Genomic DNA, 18505 nt, shown 5'->3' on the forward strand with positions numbered 1-18505 from the left:
CTGCTTCCCCAGGAATGTCTGGCATTGATCAGAGACCATGGCGGTGTTGCATGATACAGAAGCGTTGATGAGCTCTGTACCCAGCTCTGCTTCACCCAGTGGGAAGAGAAGCTGTGGAGGAGCCATCCAGGTCTTAGCAGGGCAGTCAACAGCAGTCATCTGTGTAGCAGAGGTAGCTGGCAGCAGGAAAAAAGAATAATATGGAATCTTTGCAAAAGAGGGAAATGTGAAAGGTATAAGAAATGCATGAATTACGATCTTCTCATGTAGACTTCCCTCATTTCTGTATAATTAGTATAATTCTTTAATATCAAACACTTATCTTAGTTTTCTCACATTATTATAAAAACTCATACTCCCTCGCTTTTCAACAATGCCACGCTGATTTCAGTGTAGCTGAAAATTAGGGCTAGTAAATTCAAGCACTTAACAATGCCCTGAATTAGTCAGAACCTTAGCATAATTAACAGACATCAAGGCATATGACCTTGTTTCACATGACTGAAGTTTCTATAATGCAGTCTGAACAGGAGACAGAACAAAATTAAGTCATTTTTCTCAATTCATGCAAAATAACTTACTACAATTAGCTATCACATACAAAAAGCATGTCTTAGGCCAGTTATCAAGAATGTAATTTTTTTTAATAGAATTGGCTTTTCTTTGTTTTTTATTGCTTGTTACTTCATTTATTTATCCTATCGAGCTTCTGGTTTACTTTAGTCAGGTTCACAAGGACTTCTAGGCTGCAGCATGGGTTGGAATACTAAGGGTATTTTTAAAAAAAACTATTCCTATTAAAAAAACCCACAACTCTTTCTGTTTACAAAAAGCCAGAATGTTATTTATTTATTAATTACATTAATTTTGGGAAGATTATGACTTGTGTGAGTATTTGGATAGATAATGAAAATATAGCTAGAAATACCTATAAAAATCTGTATTTCCTAAGTCTTTAATTTATTCAACCTCTGCCCAGTATTGATTATGACAAGAGGATATCACAAAAGATTAATTCATTCGCTTCAGAATCGAGTCAGGAACAAAAGAAAAATTATAGATTTTCTCAAATAGATTATGACAGGTAGTCAAAATGGTGACAAATTGCTGTCCGTAGATGTAGTTAGGGCAGTTGGACTAGACATTTCCGATAAAAACTGGAGCATACTGGTCAAAGACCAATTCTTAAATGGCTATCATTAATTGGCAAGAATGTTATTGCCAGCACTACAGCAGCCTACTAAGGCAGTTGCCCTTCCCCCTCTCCCCCCCCTGCCACCGATGGAATATAATTTGCTCGTCAGTATTTTGTAGCAGACCTCAAAGTGATAGCATGACATGATCATTTATCAAACACAGACTGCCCAGAAGAGTGTCTGGTCCCTTTAGTACAGCTTATTGAAAGGCTGGGAAGTGAAAGCACTTTATTAGAGACAGGAAAGCAATGAACAACTAGAGCGTATCGAAAGGGTAATCATATTTCAGCACAGGATTAGTGTGCTCTTAGATAAACATACACTGGAGTAAGCATGTTCTGGGTCATTTATCAAGTAAGTAACAGCTAACAAAAATCTACAGGACTCTTTGTGTACATTCATAAAAGTTAAACTGTATACATTTTATTTCAGTAATAGACAATTCTGTGTTGCAAAACTATTACTTGAAAAAATTCTGTCTAGTGAAATTCTGAACACATTACAGATTTCAGTGACAATGCCTGAATGCTCAGGTAAGAATAAATAAATACACTTGCAGCCTAGTCTAAAATATTTTTCACCTAAATTGTTGTGTTTGTGATTCAGTGTTGGCACTTAAACTGAGGGGGTTATCATATTGTTGTTCTGCTACATGCTGATAAAGGTCTTCTGTGTAACATTATGAGATTTATCAATATTGATTCATGTGGACTGGTCCTCAGATCTTCTTGTATCATTTTATCAGTCTTGCTCCTCACAGAACCAGACTTTTGCTCTCTATTTTTCTGAAAAGACGTTATCATCACTGGATAATAATAGATAATAGATGATATCACCACCATCATTATCAATAGATGAAAAATTACATGGTTTCGAGATGTGAGGCTGTGCCACCACTTACTCTTCCATGTGATTTTTCTAAACATATATTATATAACTCACAGAATATTCCAAGGAGGATTTTCTACCAACGGGTAGAGCCTGCAAAACCAGGGTTCTCCCTGCTTGCGTTACCCAGGTGATTTTCTAAATATGAAGAAACTAAGAGATGCCTACATTGCTAGGTAGTTCATTAGTGGCATCAAGCTACAAAATTCTATAGACTTTGCAGTTTAGAATCTGTCACATCATGATGAGTAGATTTTTTTTCCAAATTATTACAACTATAGAACATAAATTCTCTCTCCTGTTGTATTCTTAGAGATTGTTTTGAATCCCTCCTGAAGGTTTTCACACATATAAGGAAGCCTGTCAAGGATGACAGTTAAGTGAAGTTTTGAAAAGAACGTATTTCAGAAAGTAGGGTATCTGAGCAGGTATCTGCTTAGCTTTGCATCCTTTTAACTTGAATTTATTGTATTTAAAAGTCAGAAGAAGTTTTATCTAGGTCATACTGCCCTTGGGTAACGAGACAGAAACACAGATGGAGAAAGGTATATTTCAAAAATTTCACTATTTGGGCCAATATTATAACTGACCACCCACAGTTATGTAGGGTGAGGGATTACTATTTCTCCTGAAAAATACAGTTTTACATATATATAGAGAGAGAGGCAGTCTACTATGGTTTGCATGATTTTTAGCTTTTTTTAGTCTGTCTTTCTCTGTAAAGTATTTACTCTTCCACAAATTTTTCCAAAACAGACACTAATACTCTAAGGGCTCTGTGAGACCATGGGGATGCATTAACAGACATTATGTATCATGTAGTTTTTTTGGCTGGTACTTCCTCAGCTTTATGTGCTTATAAGTGTGATTGCAGCGGTAATTTTCCAAGCTGGCATAACTGTTTCCTTAAAAATGGGGAGCTTTCCAACTGCATCACCATTTCTTCTGTGCAATTATAATATACTCAGGGAATGCTGTGCACCACTCTATTTGAAAATGCGTATTCTTAATATGTATATTAATACATGAATAGTCTCACTGAAATTATTTCTGTCTGCAGGATTTGGGCCTGGATGAACAAATTGCATTGCTATTGAACTTTACTCTGGAGGGGGAAAAATAAGAACAATGTTCTGTTCTTGTATCAATTGCAGGAGTTGGAAGTTGTATTAAACAAATGGACAAAGCTACGCAAACTGGAGCTTACAGGAAACCCTATCTGCCACAAGCCGAAGTACAGGGACAGGATTGTAGTACAGTCAAGAACTCTAGGTAAAAAATAAACAAATAGCCAGCCCAAAAACCCGCCCATAGCCCTTGCTGTTTTAGAAAATAACTGATGCATTAATTGTTCTTGAATTTCACTATGTATGTAAACACAATTACTGTCCTATCTATGTCAAGTGGTGAATTTTTAATTTATGTAGAGGTAATGTAGCTAAAACTACTTATGTAATCAACTGCACAAACTCTGTTGCTCAGCTTTTGCTATTAGTAGTATTAATCATTAGTTTTATTAATTGATGATTAGCAGGTTCATTATAAGACAATAAGATTTTTCTGTGTTAGTATTCCAGATGTTGTGCAACTGATTGTCAAAGATAAGTTTAGTCTACTGCCCTATCAGCCTGTAGTAGTTGCTTACGTGTTTTAGTCGTACAGTTCACACCTTACTGTGTTTTAATTTGTTATGTAACATTTGTCCCTAAATATAAAAGCAGTTTACACTTACGTTATTAATGTCTTTGTTAAACTTAACTTTACTGTGATGCTGTTTATGTTATTATTTTGAGATAATTTTAGCATAACTTAGTCTTCTGTATCTAAGTATTCATACTGTAGAAACAGGTAAAAAAAATCTGCTCATTTTTTACTTTTTTGGATAAAGGTGGCAATTATCTTAAAAGGTGTAATTACAAAATTTGTTTTCCTTTTTTCTGAGAGTAAAAACTGTTGGCCATTAAGAGAAAGAAAAATCCTACCTGCACAATAAAAGTAACAGTCTTAGGACAATTCTAATGCAACCTAAATTTGTGGCCCAATGAGGTATTTCATTTGGTCTGACTCAAAAATGCAGATGCAACCAAGCCAACAAAGAATAAGCCTTATGGCATCAAAGTGAGTAAAGTTCATCTTACAGAGCCAAATCTGCCTGTCTTCATGATCAGTAGGATTCCTTGATTGCTAAGCCATGCAGGTTCTCTCTTATTCTCAATTTCTCCATATATATATATCTCTCTTGTGTAAGAGCATACCTTTTCTTCGGAACTTTCTACAAGGTGTTGCATGTTAATTGAATGTGAATATATATCTATATGTATTTGCCTTAGAAGCTGCAAAAATAGTAGATGCTTTCTTTCGTAATTAGGACGTGTCAACTCACTTTTACAGCTAATTAGAATATGAATATCAAGGTCTATTGGCTATTTTTTTGCCAAAAGACTAAAAAAGCTTTGAAGAGAGCACATATAGACCAGTACGCATTACATACAGCTTTGTACAGCCTTTTAGTTAACTTGGGTATCACAGAAAATGTTCTTCTCTCTTTGACAGAATCCCTTGATGGGAAAGAAATAAAAGAAATGGAAAGACAGTTCCTGGTGAGTTGGAAAGCCTCTAAAGCTGCCAGGAAAAAAAACAAAGAAAGAATGACAAATGAACATGCAGTCTATCTACATTTTTGTAAGCAAACTACTCGATTACTTCATAATTATTTGAAATATTATAGACACAATAAAATAGCATCTAACAGTAAATATACTAGAATGAGACTTGTACTGAAGGTCAGACTAAAACAGAAGAGTAGAAATTGGACTTTTCCAATATAAAATTTAATTTTAGCATGAGTTCATGTGGTGTTTTTTTTCCTCCCATCCCAATCTCCCAGAATTATGGAAAGGAGTAGCTAGTACATTTTGAAGTTTGTAAATATTCATTACTACTCTCCATGTATTTAAAAAAAAAAAAAAGTGTTGGGCGTTCTAGAATAAATGTGTGTTAAATACATCAGACTTTTAAAATCTGTTTGTTGATACTTATTTGATCTGTGTAAATTGCTAGTTTTGAAGCTCAAGCAAAACCTGAAATAGACTTTGAGATTTTTAAGAAATGATGGGGTAGGTGGTGTTTAATCTGCAGACCTGACTGCAGATTAAAACATAAATGACTTGGCAGCGTGTCTTGCCATCTTGTAGGATTTGGAAACAGACATTAGACTTCAAATTACTCAAAATGGTTTGAATAACCATATTTATAAATTAAAATTGGTGGCAGTTACACTATTGTTTTCAGAAGATAAATTGTGATACGTAACTTGGGGAAGAGAGCATGTTCTTTGTAGCCATACTATCTCAAATTATTAATTTGTGAAATCTCATGAAGATAGTTATTTTTGAAGACATTAAGTGAAAAGTACTCAGCCTGTCAGTCTCAGCCGCAAGAAAGTTGCAGTCTGCCCAGTGTTTGGAAGCCATATGTGAATGGCAACGGTTCTGAAAGTAATATTCTGTCTTCTGAATAACTACCGATATAAGGAGGTGCTATGTAATTGAATTTACTGCCTTTCAGATAACACTACCTGCATATGAATACCTGCTTTAATATTCCCCTTCATCAGTGTTTGCAGCATTTTCCATAATTTCATACAAAGTTTTCCATTCTCAGTTATCAAATTTGAGGCATTTTACCCTAAGGCTTATTTCACTGTTTTCTATAAGAAGATATATATTGGAACCTGTGATCAGTCATACTGGGTATTAAAATAGATATGGTTTCACTTGGGATATTGAATTAATACTTTTTTCCTTGTTTTCTACAGCTGACTTTGAAACACCTTCTTCTATTCTTCCCATTCATTACAGTCCATCTGTGAAAGAAAAAACCAACTTTTTAGTTTTATCTGACATGCATAAAGTTAAAAGAAAACCTCTGCCAGGAATCCTGGAAAAAAAAAAGTCAGATGAAAACTCAGGTATGTTCCCCAGACATCTTCCTCTTAGTCCTCTCGCTTGTTGATTGTACAGCTCTTACTGAATCAGTTGGAAAATGGGTACATGAAGGTAGAATTTAATCTGAAATCAGGTTCCATTTTTTTAACCATGCTGTGTTTGTTGTCTTTATTTCTTTGAAAAACAGGGTGATAGATTTCAGTTTCTGGTTATATATCAGCAGACTAGCTAATAGTAATAACTTTACTCCAGTGCTACTAGTTTATGTCGTATGCATTTGATTGTCATCTTCCACAAAGGTAGAATAATAGTGAAGTTAATTCTTGGAAGTACAGTTACTGTCAACAACATTGGTGAAGGCTGATTCCGTGCACACAGTAATATGCAGAAGGAGAAGCAATCACTTTTCATCATTATAGCTTACTTCTAATAGACATGTTCCAGTGTATCATATACTTGACTAGCATTTTCCTGTAGCATCAGCTCAAGACCGTCAAGATAATAAAGAAAGAAAATCTGATGTGTGTGCCTTACAGACATTTAGACACTAGATGAATTTAAGCAATTTAGAGTTTAGCATATGTATTTTTTTACTCACATAAGCATCCTTATGAACTCTGATGCAACTCTTTGTGGAAATAAAATCTGCTTATAGGGATTGGCAGTTTGGGAGCTATAGTTTTTTCCAGTTTTATCTGTAGTAATAGTTTAGTTCAGTATTTGGGACCTAATATCACTCCTTCCAGATTTTTAACGCTACTTTTAACTTAACTGTTTAATTATTTTTACTGACCAACAAAAAAAAAATAAAAATCATCATTTATGCAATGCTGTAGACAAAATAAATAAATAAATGCAACTGACACAGGTATTCTGTGGTACCTAAATTACTAAATGCAGTGCTTTATTTTACGTTCAAATCAGAATTCATTAATATGCTGGAAAATTTAACTGAGCAACATTTAATACTGTTTTATTCTTGACAACTTACTGCACTACTTATCACAAATTACTTTCCAGTGAATATTCCAGGCTTGTGAAATTTAGAGGGGTGCAGCCTAATTCTCATGCCATACAAACATGCATTCTTTCTTTTGATTCCATTGTAAGGTGAGTTTATCTACAAGCTCAGTGTTCTGTCAGCCTGCATTTCATCTTTATTAGCATTCTGTCTTTTGGGTCAGGCTGAGTAAAACTAGGCTTTTCCTTTACCATTCCCCTTAGTCCTAATGAAGGATGGAACATGCATGTACAGCACCTCCCAGAAACTTATTTTCTTCAGTGTAAGAACTTCTGCTATTTCCTTTGACTTAAAGCATTCCGATTCTACTCTATGTTAAAAAGCTGTCCAGTTGTTGAGCTCCTTTGCATGACAAAAAGTTTTCCCAGTAATAAGAAGCTGGAGTACAATCCTGGCCCTGCTGAAATCCCTTTTGACCCTAGAAAGGCAAAGATTGCATCTTCCGTACTTGATTGGAATAAAATGTCTATGTTTGTTCAATTTGCAAATGTAAATTAATACAAATAGAGTGATTTTGATATTTTATTTTTACCTTTTTTACGGTTAGGCTAGAAGATTTTACTCTGATTCACATAAAGGTTAGTGTAAACTACAGTCAGATGACATGTATTTAATATTTTCAAAAAGCTGTTGTAAGCAGAACTTTTATCTTGGACACTGAAGGTTGCTGTACATTACAATTCCGTGTGTAATCACTGACCTTGAGAGGTATTCTAACCTTTTTATTAGTGGGATTCCATGGAAACCAAAGAGTCTTGGGTATTAGTTAAAGGTTTGCAAATTCTTTAAAATGTTTTTTGGGTTTTTTTTTGGGGGGGGGGGGGGGAGCGGGGATCAAGTCAAAACACAGAAATGTTCATTCTTAGAGTATACGCAGATATGAAATAATGACAAACCACAGTATCCCCACGCCAAATCGAGTAATCAGTGAGATGCATAAATGTGCCCACATGTAAAGTGAGGATTTTTTGTCAAACTGGACAAATACCTATATTGTTTAATTGAAATTCAGTATCAGACCAAAGAAATTAGTGAATTTTAATCCTGCCCTCTGTGTTAGTCAAATAAATTATTCCAACAGATGTTTCCTCTTTCCTTATACATGCTAGGTGATGTTTGACCTTGGCAACTGAAAAACAGGCATTAAATACCTTTTTAACCTACATCTAAGATCCACTGAGGATTACATACAGCTTGAACAATGAAAAAAGCCAGTCATTACTAGATTACTGAAATATGTCATTAATCTTTCTTTTTTGATGACATAAAAACAATAGCAATTTTATATTGGATTTTAAGTTAGTTTTGAACATTTCGAGAGGATTATGGATATTGGCAGGAAGTAATTAAAAGAAAACAAATCACTTAACTATTTTAAAGATACCTAATACCTTCCAGTGGGATACACTAGTATTAATTTTCCCTGAGTAGAGAAGTTGTTGAAATTTTGATGTTGTAAACTTAAACTATAACCAGCAGTTTCTGCCCACATTTCCTTACTCATGGAATTAAGTATCTTAATAAGTTTGCAATTCAGAATTTGGTGGGAAAGTCACCTTTTGTCTCTCCAGTGTATGTTATGTAATTGGCAATATGGTAATATCTTTAAATCATATAATCAGCACATAAAAAATACACTGGATTGTGCCAAACTAGTTACACACCACTCTCCCAGCCACCATGCATCCTGTGTAGTTCAAGTTCTGGTTCACATGGAAGGAACTTGCCATGGGCAATGTTAGTTCTCTGCAGCTCATTGGCAGCTGCTGTTATCAACATTTTATCTGTTTGTTTATTAAATATTTATAAATGCCTGAGTCTAGGCTATTTTTGTAGTCTGAAATCTGTATAGAGTAAATTACATGTATATTTGATAACAGGTAAGAATGTACATGTTCCACATGTATACTGGACTTCAGTTTATATAAGCCCAACTGGCAATACAATAAATAGAATTATTAAGGCTTATTATATGACAGTTTTCTGGGGAGGGCTGCTACTGAGATTATAATGATTGTATACCCAAAACATAACTTTTACAAACACAGGTTTATTTCATATTACAGAATATAGTTCTCTGATTTGAGAGGGCGGTAGGGGAATATGTTACCTCCAGGTAACCTAAATGTTGTTATCGTACTGAATATCACTTTCGGCAAACTTCTGAGAATTCAAAACTATAAAATATTTTCAGCCTTGGCTTCAGAAAAAAGGGAAATACAGTGTCAAGATACAAACCAGTGCGGTTTTAGCTGTGCACCCTAGAGCTCGTTTTAGCCACTGAATTGCCTGCAAGCAGTCCAAGTGTATGCAGAATTACGTGCATTAAATATTTGGAGATATCAGCTGGAGCACTTTGGCAGAGCTGAGAGCATGTTTTGAACAGACCTGGAATGCCTTTTCCTGCAGCTACAGCCCATCTCATTGCCTTTCCTTGGTGGTGGTGTTGAAGGAAAAATGTAAACATCACAGCGAGGTCTAGAAAGTATCCATCAGCAATTAGTGATGAGGCTGCGGCAGAGAAATGTAAGGAATTTACTTGCCGTTGAGTTATTCAGCCATGATATGGGATATGAGAGGAGTCACTGTAATACTAGAGAAGTTAAAGTGTGAGAATAAAGAGATGAAGTTCTGAAATTAAATAGTGTTGCTGAAGCAGAACTATTTGAATGGAGATCAGGTATTAACCGTTCCTGGTTACTATGGCCCACGTAAGATTTCAGGAGGCAATTCAGCCAGTTTAGTGGTGGTTTGCCTTTTTTCTGGAGGGTATGCACTACCTGCAAAGGTCAGTATAAGTGCATTTGTAGGACCATGATTAATGTTACAGTATTTGTGTACCTTCATGGTATTTTCTGTACCCATGCTTACAGTTTTGCAGAATGATTCTGCCCATGATAACTTATAATCTGTTTAGGAGGAGAAATGTAACTCTGTCATTACAAACATGCAATATTATACACAAATGGCGTTATCTTCTGTCTAAACTTAAGTTTTAGTAGTTTTAGTATATGCCAAATCTTAACACTGCCACATCATTCAGCATCATGAAGATGGTGATAAAAGGCCATGCCCATGCCTCCCCACTTCTGTTCTCTGTGCTGCTGGCTGTGCCCAAAACAGGAAAACAGGATCTAAAATACAGTAACAGAACACATGCACTAATAGACCCACTGTGCCCTTGGAAAGAATAAATGCTTTTGAAAATTGCTGTGAGAGTGTGGGTGTCTCCTGCTGAGCAGACTGCCAGCTAGACCACATGTACTCCTACGTGTCTGGATGACCAGATATCATATAGGCGCATTCCTGTCGGGAAGTATATGCCTGCTGATAGGCAAGCTGGCAGGAGCACATTTGCTTGCATTAGTCTGCTACCTCTTCCAGGAGATACGTGGCTATTTCGCAGGCCTTAGAACACCAAATGGCACATGCAACTTGTCAGACAAGAGTACGTTAAAAAATTACCAGGGCACATCTGTGTCTGCAGGCTGTAATGCGCAGACCTGTCATACACTTTCATGAACACTGAAACCCAGACTGTTTGAAACTTTCCACATAAAGTCCATGAATATTTGATCTTTGATCGATAACACTTTAAAATGAACACATATCTATAGAGGGCTATTCAGTGACTTTAGAGTGAGTTGCATCTTGTAAATCATTCCATCGAAACTGTATCAGGAATGAAGTATTACGTGAGGATGGTAAAATAAACAAACAGCAAACTCAGATCTTTGCATATCTATTTTTAGGTGTTAACGTGTTATAATAGTTATTAGAGAAATGGAGCAGACTTCTATTATGCAGTGTTTACTTTTTTCCTATCCTTAGATTTTTGTTGTCAATACTTTTACAGATTACTGTAAATTTTTATTGAGATAAAAACTCAGAACTTCATAACATAGCATTGCACTTTTTTTTTAGTGACTAATTTACAAAATTATAAAAATCAATTCATACACATAAAGCATGAATCAAATTAACACAGTAAAGAAATGATACTGAGTTTTCAGGTTTTGAATACGGATACCTGCAGTGGAGATTTAAAAAGTAATTTGAGGTTAAAATAAAGACTGCTACTTGAAGAGGGATATATAAGTATATAAGTAAGTTCTGTAATTCCAGTATAACTCTGGAAACTATTCAGTTTTCAATAAACTAATTTACTGCAATGATATGAACAGTTTCACTATTGGCCTTCCTGTATCTTATCACACATTCTGTCAGCATACTCCCATATCTGAAAACTTTAAAGCAGCTGCTTTAACAAACTTGAGGTGAAAACACAATCAATCACTGCACCCTCTTCTAGCAAGATGAGATCACATAATCATTAAGGTTGGAAAAGACCTTTAAGATCATCAAGTCCAACCATCAACCCAACACCACCATGCCCACTAAACCATGTCCCGAAGTGCCACATCTACATGCTTTTTGAACACTTCCAGAGATGGTGACTCCACCACCTCCCTGGGCAGCCTGTTCCAATGCTTGACCACTCTCTCAGGAAAGAAATTTTTCCTAATATCTAGTCTAAACCTCCCCTGGTGCAACTTGAGGCCATTTCCTCTCGTCCTATCGCTAGTTACTTGGGAGAAGAGACCAACACCCACCTCGCCACAACCCCCTTTCAGGTAGTTGTAGAGAGCAATGAGGTCTCCCCTCAGCCTCCTCTTCTCCAGGCTAAACAACCCCACTTCCCTCAGCCACTCCTCATAAGACTTGTGCTCCAGACCCCTCACCAGCTTTGTTGCCCTTCTCTGGACACGCTCCAGCACCTCAACATCCTTCTTGTAGTGAGGGCCCAAAACTGAACACAGGATTCGAGGTGCGGCCTCACCAGTGCCGAGTACAGGGGCACGATCACTTCCCTACTCCTGCTGGCCACACTGTTGCTGATACAGGCCAGGATGCTGTTGGCCTTCTTGGCCACCTGGGCACACTGCTGGCTCATGTTCAGAGGTGCTACATTTTGGAGGACAGCATTACAACCACTAATTCCTTAGTAACACCTATACCTTCTCAAATTCACTTCTGGCACCCTGGGATGCATCCCATCCAGTTGCAAAGACTTGGATGTGCCAGATTTGCCTGAGTGGTTCCTAACTCAATCATCAGCTACTGTTGGTAGTACCTAGGACCTCAGAGGTGTGAGACCAAGCCTTGCTGGTAAAGATTCTGATGCTTTCAGAGCAATCCACAGTACTGTTTTAGCTTTTTGGTATGTTAGAAGTACCATAAGGGAAACGAAGTAAGGCATCAGTGCTTGAATACCTCCCCTTGGTGCTGCTCTGACCCTAATCAGAATATATGTATGGATACATAGGCTTTGTAATCACGGTGTGATTTATTTTGAAATTGAAATCAGTAACCAATGAAAAAATCCTGTTTTTCCTAAATGTCACATTAAAAATAGTGCAAGGTGTAAGTTAATTTAATGCTGTATTATTTTTTTATATATGCAGGTGTGAAGCAGTTCACAGAACTGCCTGTGATACAGTCCAAAAGTTCTGAAGTTGGGGTAGAAGGGGAAAAAAACCTAGACAAAAAATTGAGTCAGCATTAAAGATGTGCCCATTGATTTTTCAGGATAAGGATTCACACACGTGGTCTGTTGGTATGGGAAAGCATGTCATTGTAATTTAGAGTGTAACTGATAAAAACAAGAGGTTCTGAGAGTCTCTTTCACGTTTTCCTTATGATTTTTTTATCTTGGTGTACTGTGCAAAGTAGCTATCCCGATGAACTCTGAGGGGAAGCAATTAATATGTAAACCTGCTTATTTACAGACACTAAATGATAAATGTTGTATATTGTGACTGTAAACAATGCGTTTTACTTTGCTAGGGGAAAAAAAGTGAGGTTTTATTTTAAATCACATGGCCTTGAAGGATTCTAGGAGTTCACTGCTAAAATAAGGTGTATTTGAACCTTACCTCTTCAATCAAATAACACTGTAACCAGAGACCACAGAACTGACTGATGACATCTTTCTGTTCTCTTAATTCTGAGCAGAATTAATTGCTGCATCAAAACCAAGATAAATCGGAGCCAGCTGTGAAATGGTCCATGTAATAGACTAATACTTTAATTCAAAAAGAGATTTGGAGCAGTAAGATCTTCCTTTCTTGGAGAGTGAATATATCAGACTGTCATAGTAATCACTAATTACATGTCCACTAAAGTTGGGTATAATCAGTTACACATAGTTCTAGAAAAATGTTTTGGGATAAAAGACTGAGTCTTACCTGATTTCATTTATATGAGAAATAGCTTTGATTATTACTAAGATTTTTTTTCTTGTGAAACTTGGAAATTATCGGTATTTGATACAAATTTATGTGGCTGAAATTGTTAACTATCGCCTTTTTTGTGTGTGGATTTTGTAATAAAGGAATGTATAATACCCCAGTTGGTCAGATTATGTCAATTCAGATTAGTCTGCCCTCAAGTTTGGCATTGGTTAAAAAAAAAGGGCTTTTGCTGCATCAGTTGATATCCTCATAATAGGTGAAGACCTGTTTTTTCATCTGCAGCTTTTGATAACACTGCTTATAAATTTTGTAGAAATGTTGTGTGGTCCTCGGAGGTGCTAATGGAGACAGGAGCGATAGGGGCTTTGGTGTGGTTCTGACGTGAAGACCTCATCTGTCTTCTCTGATCTCTCTGATGTAGGTTGAGGAGGAATCTGAAGTAACGGCAGAAGTAAGGTGAATTCTAAAAGCCAGAAGTTACAAGATGTGAAGATTTGGCCATTATTGGATTTTACTTTTTTATTTTATTTTATTTTTCTCCTCAAAGCTTACAAAGAAAAGTATTGGCATCTCTTTGGATATGTTATCTGCATCTTTGTAATCTCAAAACCAGACAAAATTAAGTATGTTGAATTTAACACTGCCTTTTAAGAGCATTCAGAAAAAAAAAGAGGTCTGCCTATTTATTTAGAAGCAATGCTTCGTATTAAAAGCATGTAAAAACACCAGCACGTAGTAGGCTAAACCGGTTGCCTATTTCTTAATCTTCCTCCAAAAAGGAGTTGTTTTTAATCACTGTCTTACCTAGTTTGTGACCTGAATACCCGAGTAGCTGCTTCTTTCCATAGGTGATGCTCTTAGCAATTGTGCAGGGGCACACTTATGGTCTCATGCTTCAAGAAGAAAGGAGCTATTAGCACGTTATTTTTGAGATCCATAGTCCTAAAAAATAATTTCCATCATTTGGATTTTTCCAAGTTCTGGTGAATAATGTGGAATAGTTAGGAAAGAAGGCACAGGAATATTCATGATATCTGTGCCGATTAATTTTTGGGTGGGGAGTATTACACATTAATTTTACTTCAGATTTTGCTTTAAGTAACTGGGACTTGAGTTTGGCTGCGTTGCACTAGTTTGAGTAATTAAACGAATGCTCAAGATTTCAGAGATAGGAAAATTCCAAACGTACAGATAAGGAAAAGAAAGCCCAGATTGTAAATTGCACCTTGAATAAAACCTGGAGTTTCTCTCTACGAATCTCAGCTCAGCATCTTATGCTTGAGACCCTCTCAGAAGGAGAAAGGAATTTTTCCTGAATAAGGAAACCAGGACCCATCTTTTTGCATTCAGTGTTTTGTGTATTTTGTTATTGTTTATATTTTATTGCCCTTTGATAAAGATCATTCAACTAAATTTAACTTCTGCATGCATTCTGCCCTTGAACAACATGACATTTATCTTCATTATAAAAGAAATGGATTTCCAAAAGTAAGGTAGTAGATGAGTGGTAGTACAGCCCTGAGGTGCCACTTGCTTCTGTTAAAACTAGTGAGTGATTTGCCATCAGAATAAGAAAATACAAAACAACAAATAAAGCTTTGATGTGTAGCTGTCCTTAATAGTCCATTACCAAAATTAGTATTAACCAAGCATAATACTTCTTGGTTTAGCTGTCGTCATCAATGATACTCAGGTCGAGGAAGGCAGAAAAGCATACATTTAAAAAGTTGCTTCTTGTTCAGGCAATTCCCAGAGAAGAATGTTGCTGCTTTGGGGGAAGATGCTTAAATTGTCAACTGCTGGATTACTGACTCAGTGCAGTGCATTAGAAAGTCACCTATGAAGTATGATCTTCAGAGCAGGACGTGGTCTGAGGAGGTCTCTCCACCCTTACGCTTCCCTCTGCCTTGCACACACCCATTCAAAAACATCCAGTGGATTTTTAGTATTTCTCAATGTAGGTGATGCTGTGTTAAGCCACCTAGAGCATGACTTGCTTATCACACATTCTGAATATTTTTGGCTTTAAGAGTTTCATTTATTGCACATTAAACAAAGGATTTAAGACCTGAATGAATTACTCCTTGCACAGCGCTGGCCGTGGGGTTTCACAGAGATTCCTGCAGCCAAGCAACTCACGTCTAGCTAAAGCAAACCCCTCTCAAAGCCTTCCACCAGCGAAACAGCACAGCGGGTCTCGGTCTCTCTGGATCTAATCTCCCTCTTACTTCCTATATTCTCTAATAGTTTGGCCATATCCCAAGTGCATACGTGTATGTTCACTCCCATTCTTTGGCCTGCTCTAAACCCCTGCATTTTAAGTCTGCAGTTCCCCTTGAGTGCAATCATTCACGCTGACATTTGATGCATAAATACTCACACTCGAGCTCCAGCAAAGCCAGCCCTGAGCCCGCTCGGCTCCCGCTCTGCTCGCACCCGCTGGCTGCAACACTGTGCTTCTCACGTGGCTGCCAGCAAGGGAAAACGGTGAGCCAGATCTCCTGGACTTCTCACCCTTCACCCCTGTTTTCCTTTCTCTTTTCCTAGAGTGAGAGTGGCTGAGCTAACCGAGAACCTTCCGAGTGGGACACCTTTGTTGTGATCTAGAATGGAACAGTTTTGAAGTATTTCTTTAAATATCTGTGGGTGTGAAATGGAATTGTGGTGGGATCTCACTACCCAAGTCTTTAAAAAGGCTTAAAATAGACTTTAAAAGACTTACGTCTTTTTAAAGAAGATGAAGTCTTCGTATTATGCTGTAACACTCACATATGTACGCATTAGAATGGAGCCCTTCTGACATGTATTTTAGGTATATTTTTAAAGTAATTGCTACTGAGAAAAGTGGGTGTCTGCTTCTTGGTGGTAGCTGGGAGAATGGAATATTCAATTCACTTAAGCTCCCTTTTTGCAACTTGCCTCTGAGAATTTTGTGATTTAAAAAAAAAAAATTAAAATATTTGGATTTGTGACTCTGGATGGAAAAATCTAGAGAGAGAACAATTGTAATAGGGGCTAGGAGAGCAAATTTTAAACTTTTTTATTGTTTTAGGTTGTTAGTGAAAATGTTCATCAAAAGACTTTGTGATTTAAAATGGAATTTTGATTAAGAAAACCCTTTTGGAAGCTAAACTACTTTGAGCAGCAAATTTGGAAAAAGAGATGAAATTAAAAATGTTTGTCCTATTTTCTCTTTCAATGTTAAAATCTTTCTTACAGCATACTGGAGAGGCACTGATGTGTTCTCGTATTCCAGTATGAAGAAGCAGCTCTACCTTTAGTAATTCAGAAAATACAATTAAAATTATTTTTCTATGCTGTAATATAACATATTTGACATAACTGCAAGAATACGCTGTAGTCCTACAGTATACTACCAACATGGCATTTGAGGCAAGGGGAAAAAAAAGTATTTAGTTCAAAATTTTTGAAATATTTGAATTTAGAATGCACTCCCACTATGAAACGTGGAGATTTCCCCATGAAGCAGAAGTTCTGCATTTCAACCTGTTGCGACTCTCCTGCGGCTGCGTCTCGCCTTTGATTTTACTCCCAAGCTCCAGGTGGAAGCAGTGGGACCTGACCCTCACAGCCCACGTGTGGCTTTGCCCCGAAACTGTTTTACTGGGGTGAGCAGCATTTCCACCAGCCCGCCAGCAGTACCAGTATCCACACTTCACCTTGTCAGCAGGCAAACACAGTTGGCAAGTCCTTATACAGAAATGGGGATGGGAGAAAATGAACAAATTGGAAAGAAACACCATGAATGTTCATGGTGAATTGTAGCTGTAACACTGGAAAATAATTTGAGATGAAGAGAGCAAAGTGTACCTGGAAAAACATCACTCTGTCTCTGGTAGAACTTCTTACCTAAATCACACTGGAAATCTGGCTCTTCTGTGACTCTGTCGTTCTCAGATTTGAAATATGCCGAGGAAGGTGAGGCAGGAAACGTAATTCTCAGACATTTAACTGGGAAAGAAGAAGAAGAAACAGCTGCAACATCTTGTTACAGCTTTAGACTTAAATAGTGGGTTGATACAAGAAAATAATCCCCAGATCTCTTTGTGGTTATAGCAGAGCAGGAGTCTTCTGGTGGGAGAAAGTCCTGATGGGGCAAAGATCCACTATCTCTACCTTTATATCTGGGTTTTTTTTTTTTACTATATCAAAAGCACCTCTTCTGTGGTAACAGTGTTAGCAGCCAGGGTGGTGTCTCCAAACCCCGCTCACAAATCTCACTGTGCAGCCTCCAACCGCACTCTGCAGCAAGCTGGATTTGGAGTTGTCAGAAGATGGTAACGGGGGTTCCACCACTTCTCTTCCAATGCCTTCCGTTGGATTTCCTGCACTGAGGCTGAAATCGGTGTGTGTACAATGGGAAAGTAAGAAAAAACCCACTGTAATTTTGTGCCATTAATTACATCAGAGCAGAGAAGAAGAGCACAGCACTCATGATCTGCTAATGTAGAGTAGCTGGGATGTCTTGGGCAGTTAGGACACTGCCCGTTAAGTCCTCTGTCTATCATTGACCCATATTAACGTCGCTGAGTCTAGTTAAAAGCCCTTTTGGAGCAGACCTTTCTCAGGCAGGCCGAGACGTAGGAGACCCCCTTGGGGTACGGGAGAGCCGACCTCCAGACCGGGTGCTGGAGCCTGTCGGCGCGTGGCAGGCAGTTACGGAGGAGCCCCGGGGGAACCGGGGCGGGAAGGCGAGTCCCCCCGCTCCCCGGGGGCCCGGGATCCATTCTTCCAGGTCATGCCACGGTGCCCGCGAGGGTGTTCTCAGCCCAAATTTACAGACGCATTCAAGAACTGCTTGCCGGAGCCCCGGAGGCCAGCTGAGCAGAGCTGCGCTGCCGAGTGCGCTTCCCAAAGGCGATAGCTGCAGAAAGGTTTCGGCAGCGCTGGCAGGAGCGGGGGGCAGGCCTGGGAACCCTGGGGCTGCTGGGAGGTGACCCCGTCGCCTTCGTTCTTCTGGGCACCGGGAGGCCGAAGGGCGGCCCGCAGTGCAGGTGAAGCCCATCGTCATGGCGCGGTAAGTACTGAGAGGGCAGCTTGCGTCCGAGCAGCTCCAGGTCGGACAAGGGGAAGCCCCAAACCGGGGCTGCAGGGCAAAGGTCAATGTTGAGGCGCGGTTTCGGTTTTAGTATTTAAACTCTGCCGCCCAGCCCGCTCGCCCCTGGCGGGGCCGGCGCG

At 38.2% G+C, this 18505-nt stretch overlaps 1 protein-coding gene across 1 annotated transcript in view; it reads left to right on the plus strand.

The window, feature by feature from the left end:
• Positions 1–17337, plus strand: part of PPP1R42 (protein phosphatase 1, regulatory subunit 42) — a 25398-nt gene extending 8061 nt beyond the window's left edge. The window contains exons 5-8 of the mRNA XM_010282993.1: positions 3239–3356; positions 4638–4766; positions 5902–6054; positions 17225–17337. Coding sequence (XP_010281295.1) covers positions 3239–3356; positions 4638–4766; positions 5902–6054; positions 17225–17337 — 513 coding nt within the window. The remainder of the gene's footprint in view (positions 1–3238; positions 3357–4637; positions 4767–5901; positions 6055–17224) is intronic.
• The last annotated feature ends 1168 nt before the right edge of the window (positions 17338–18505 follow it).

Source organism: Phaethon lepturus, unplaced genomic scaffold, assembly GCF_000687285.1.
Source record: "Phaethon lepturus isolate BGI_N335 unplaced genomic scaffold, ASM68728v1 scaffold37862, whole genome shotgun sequence".
NCBI lineage: Eukaryota > Metazoa > Chordata > Aves > Phaethontiformes > Phaethontidae > Phaethon > Phaethon lepturus.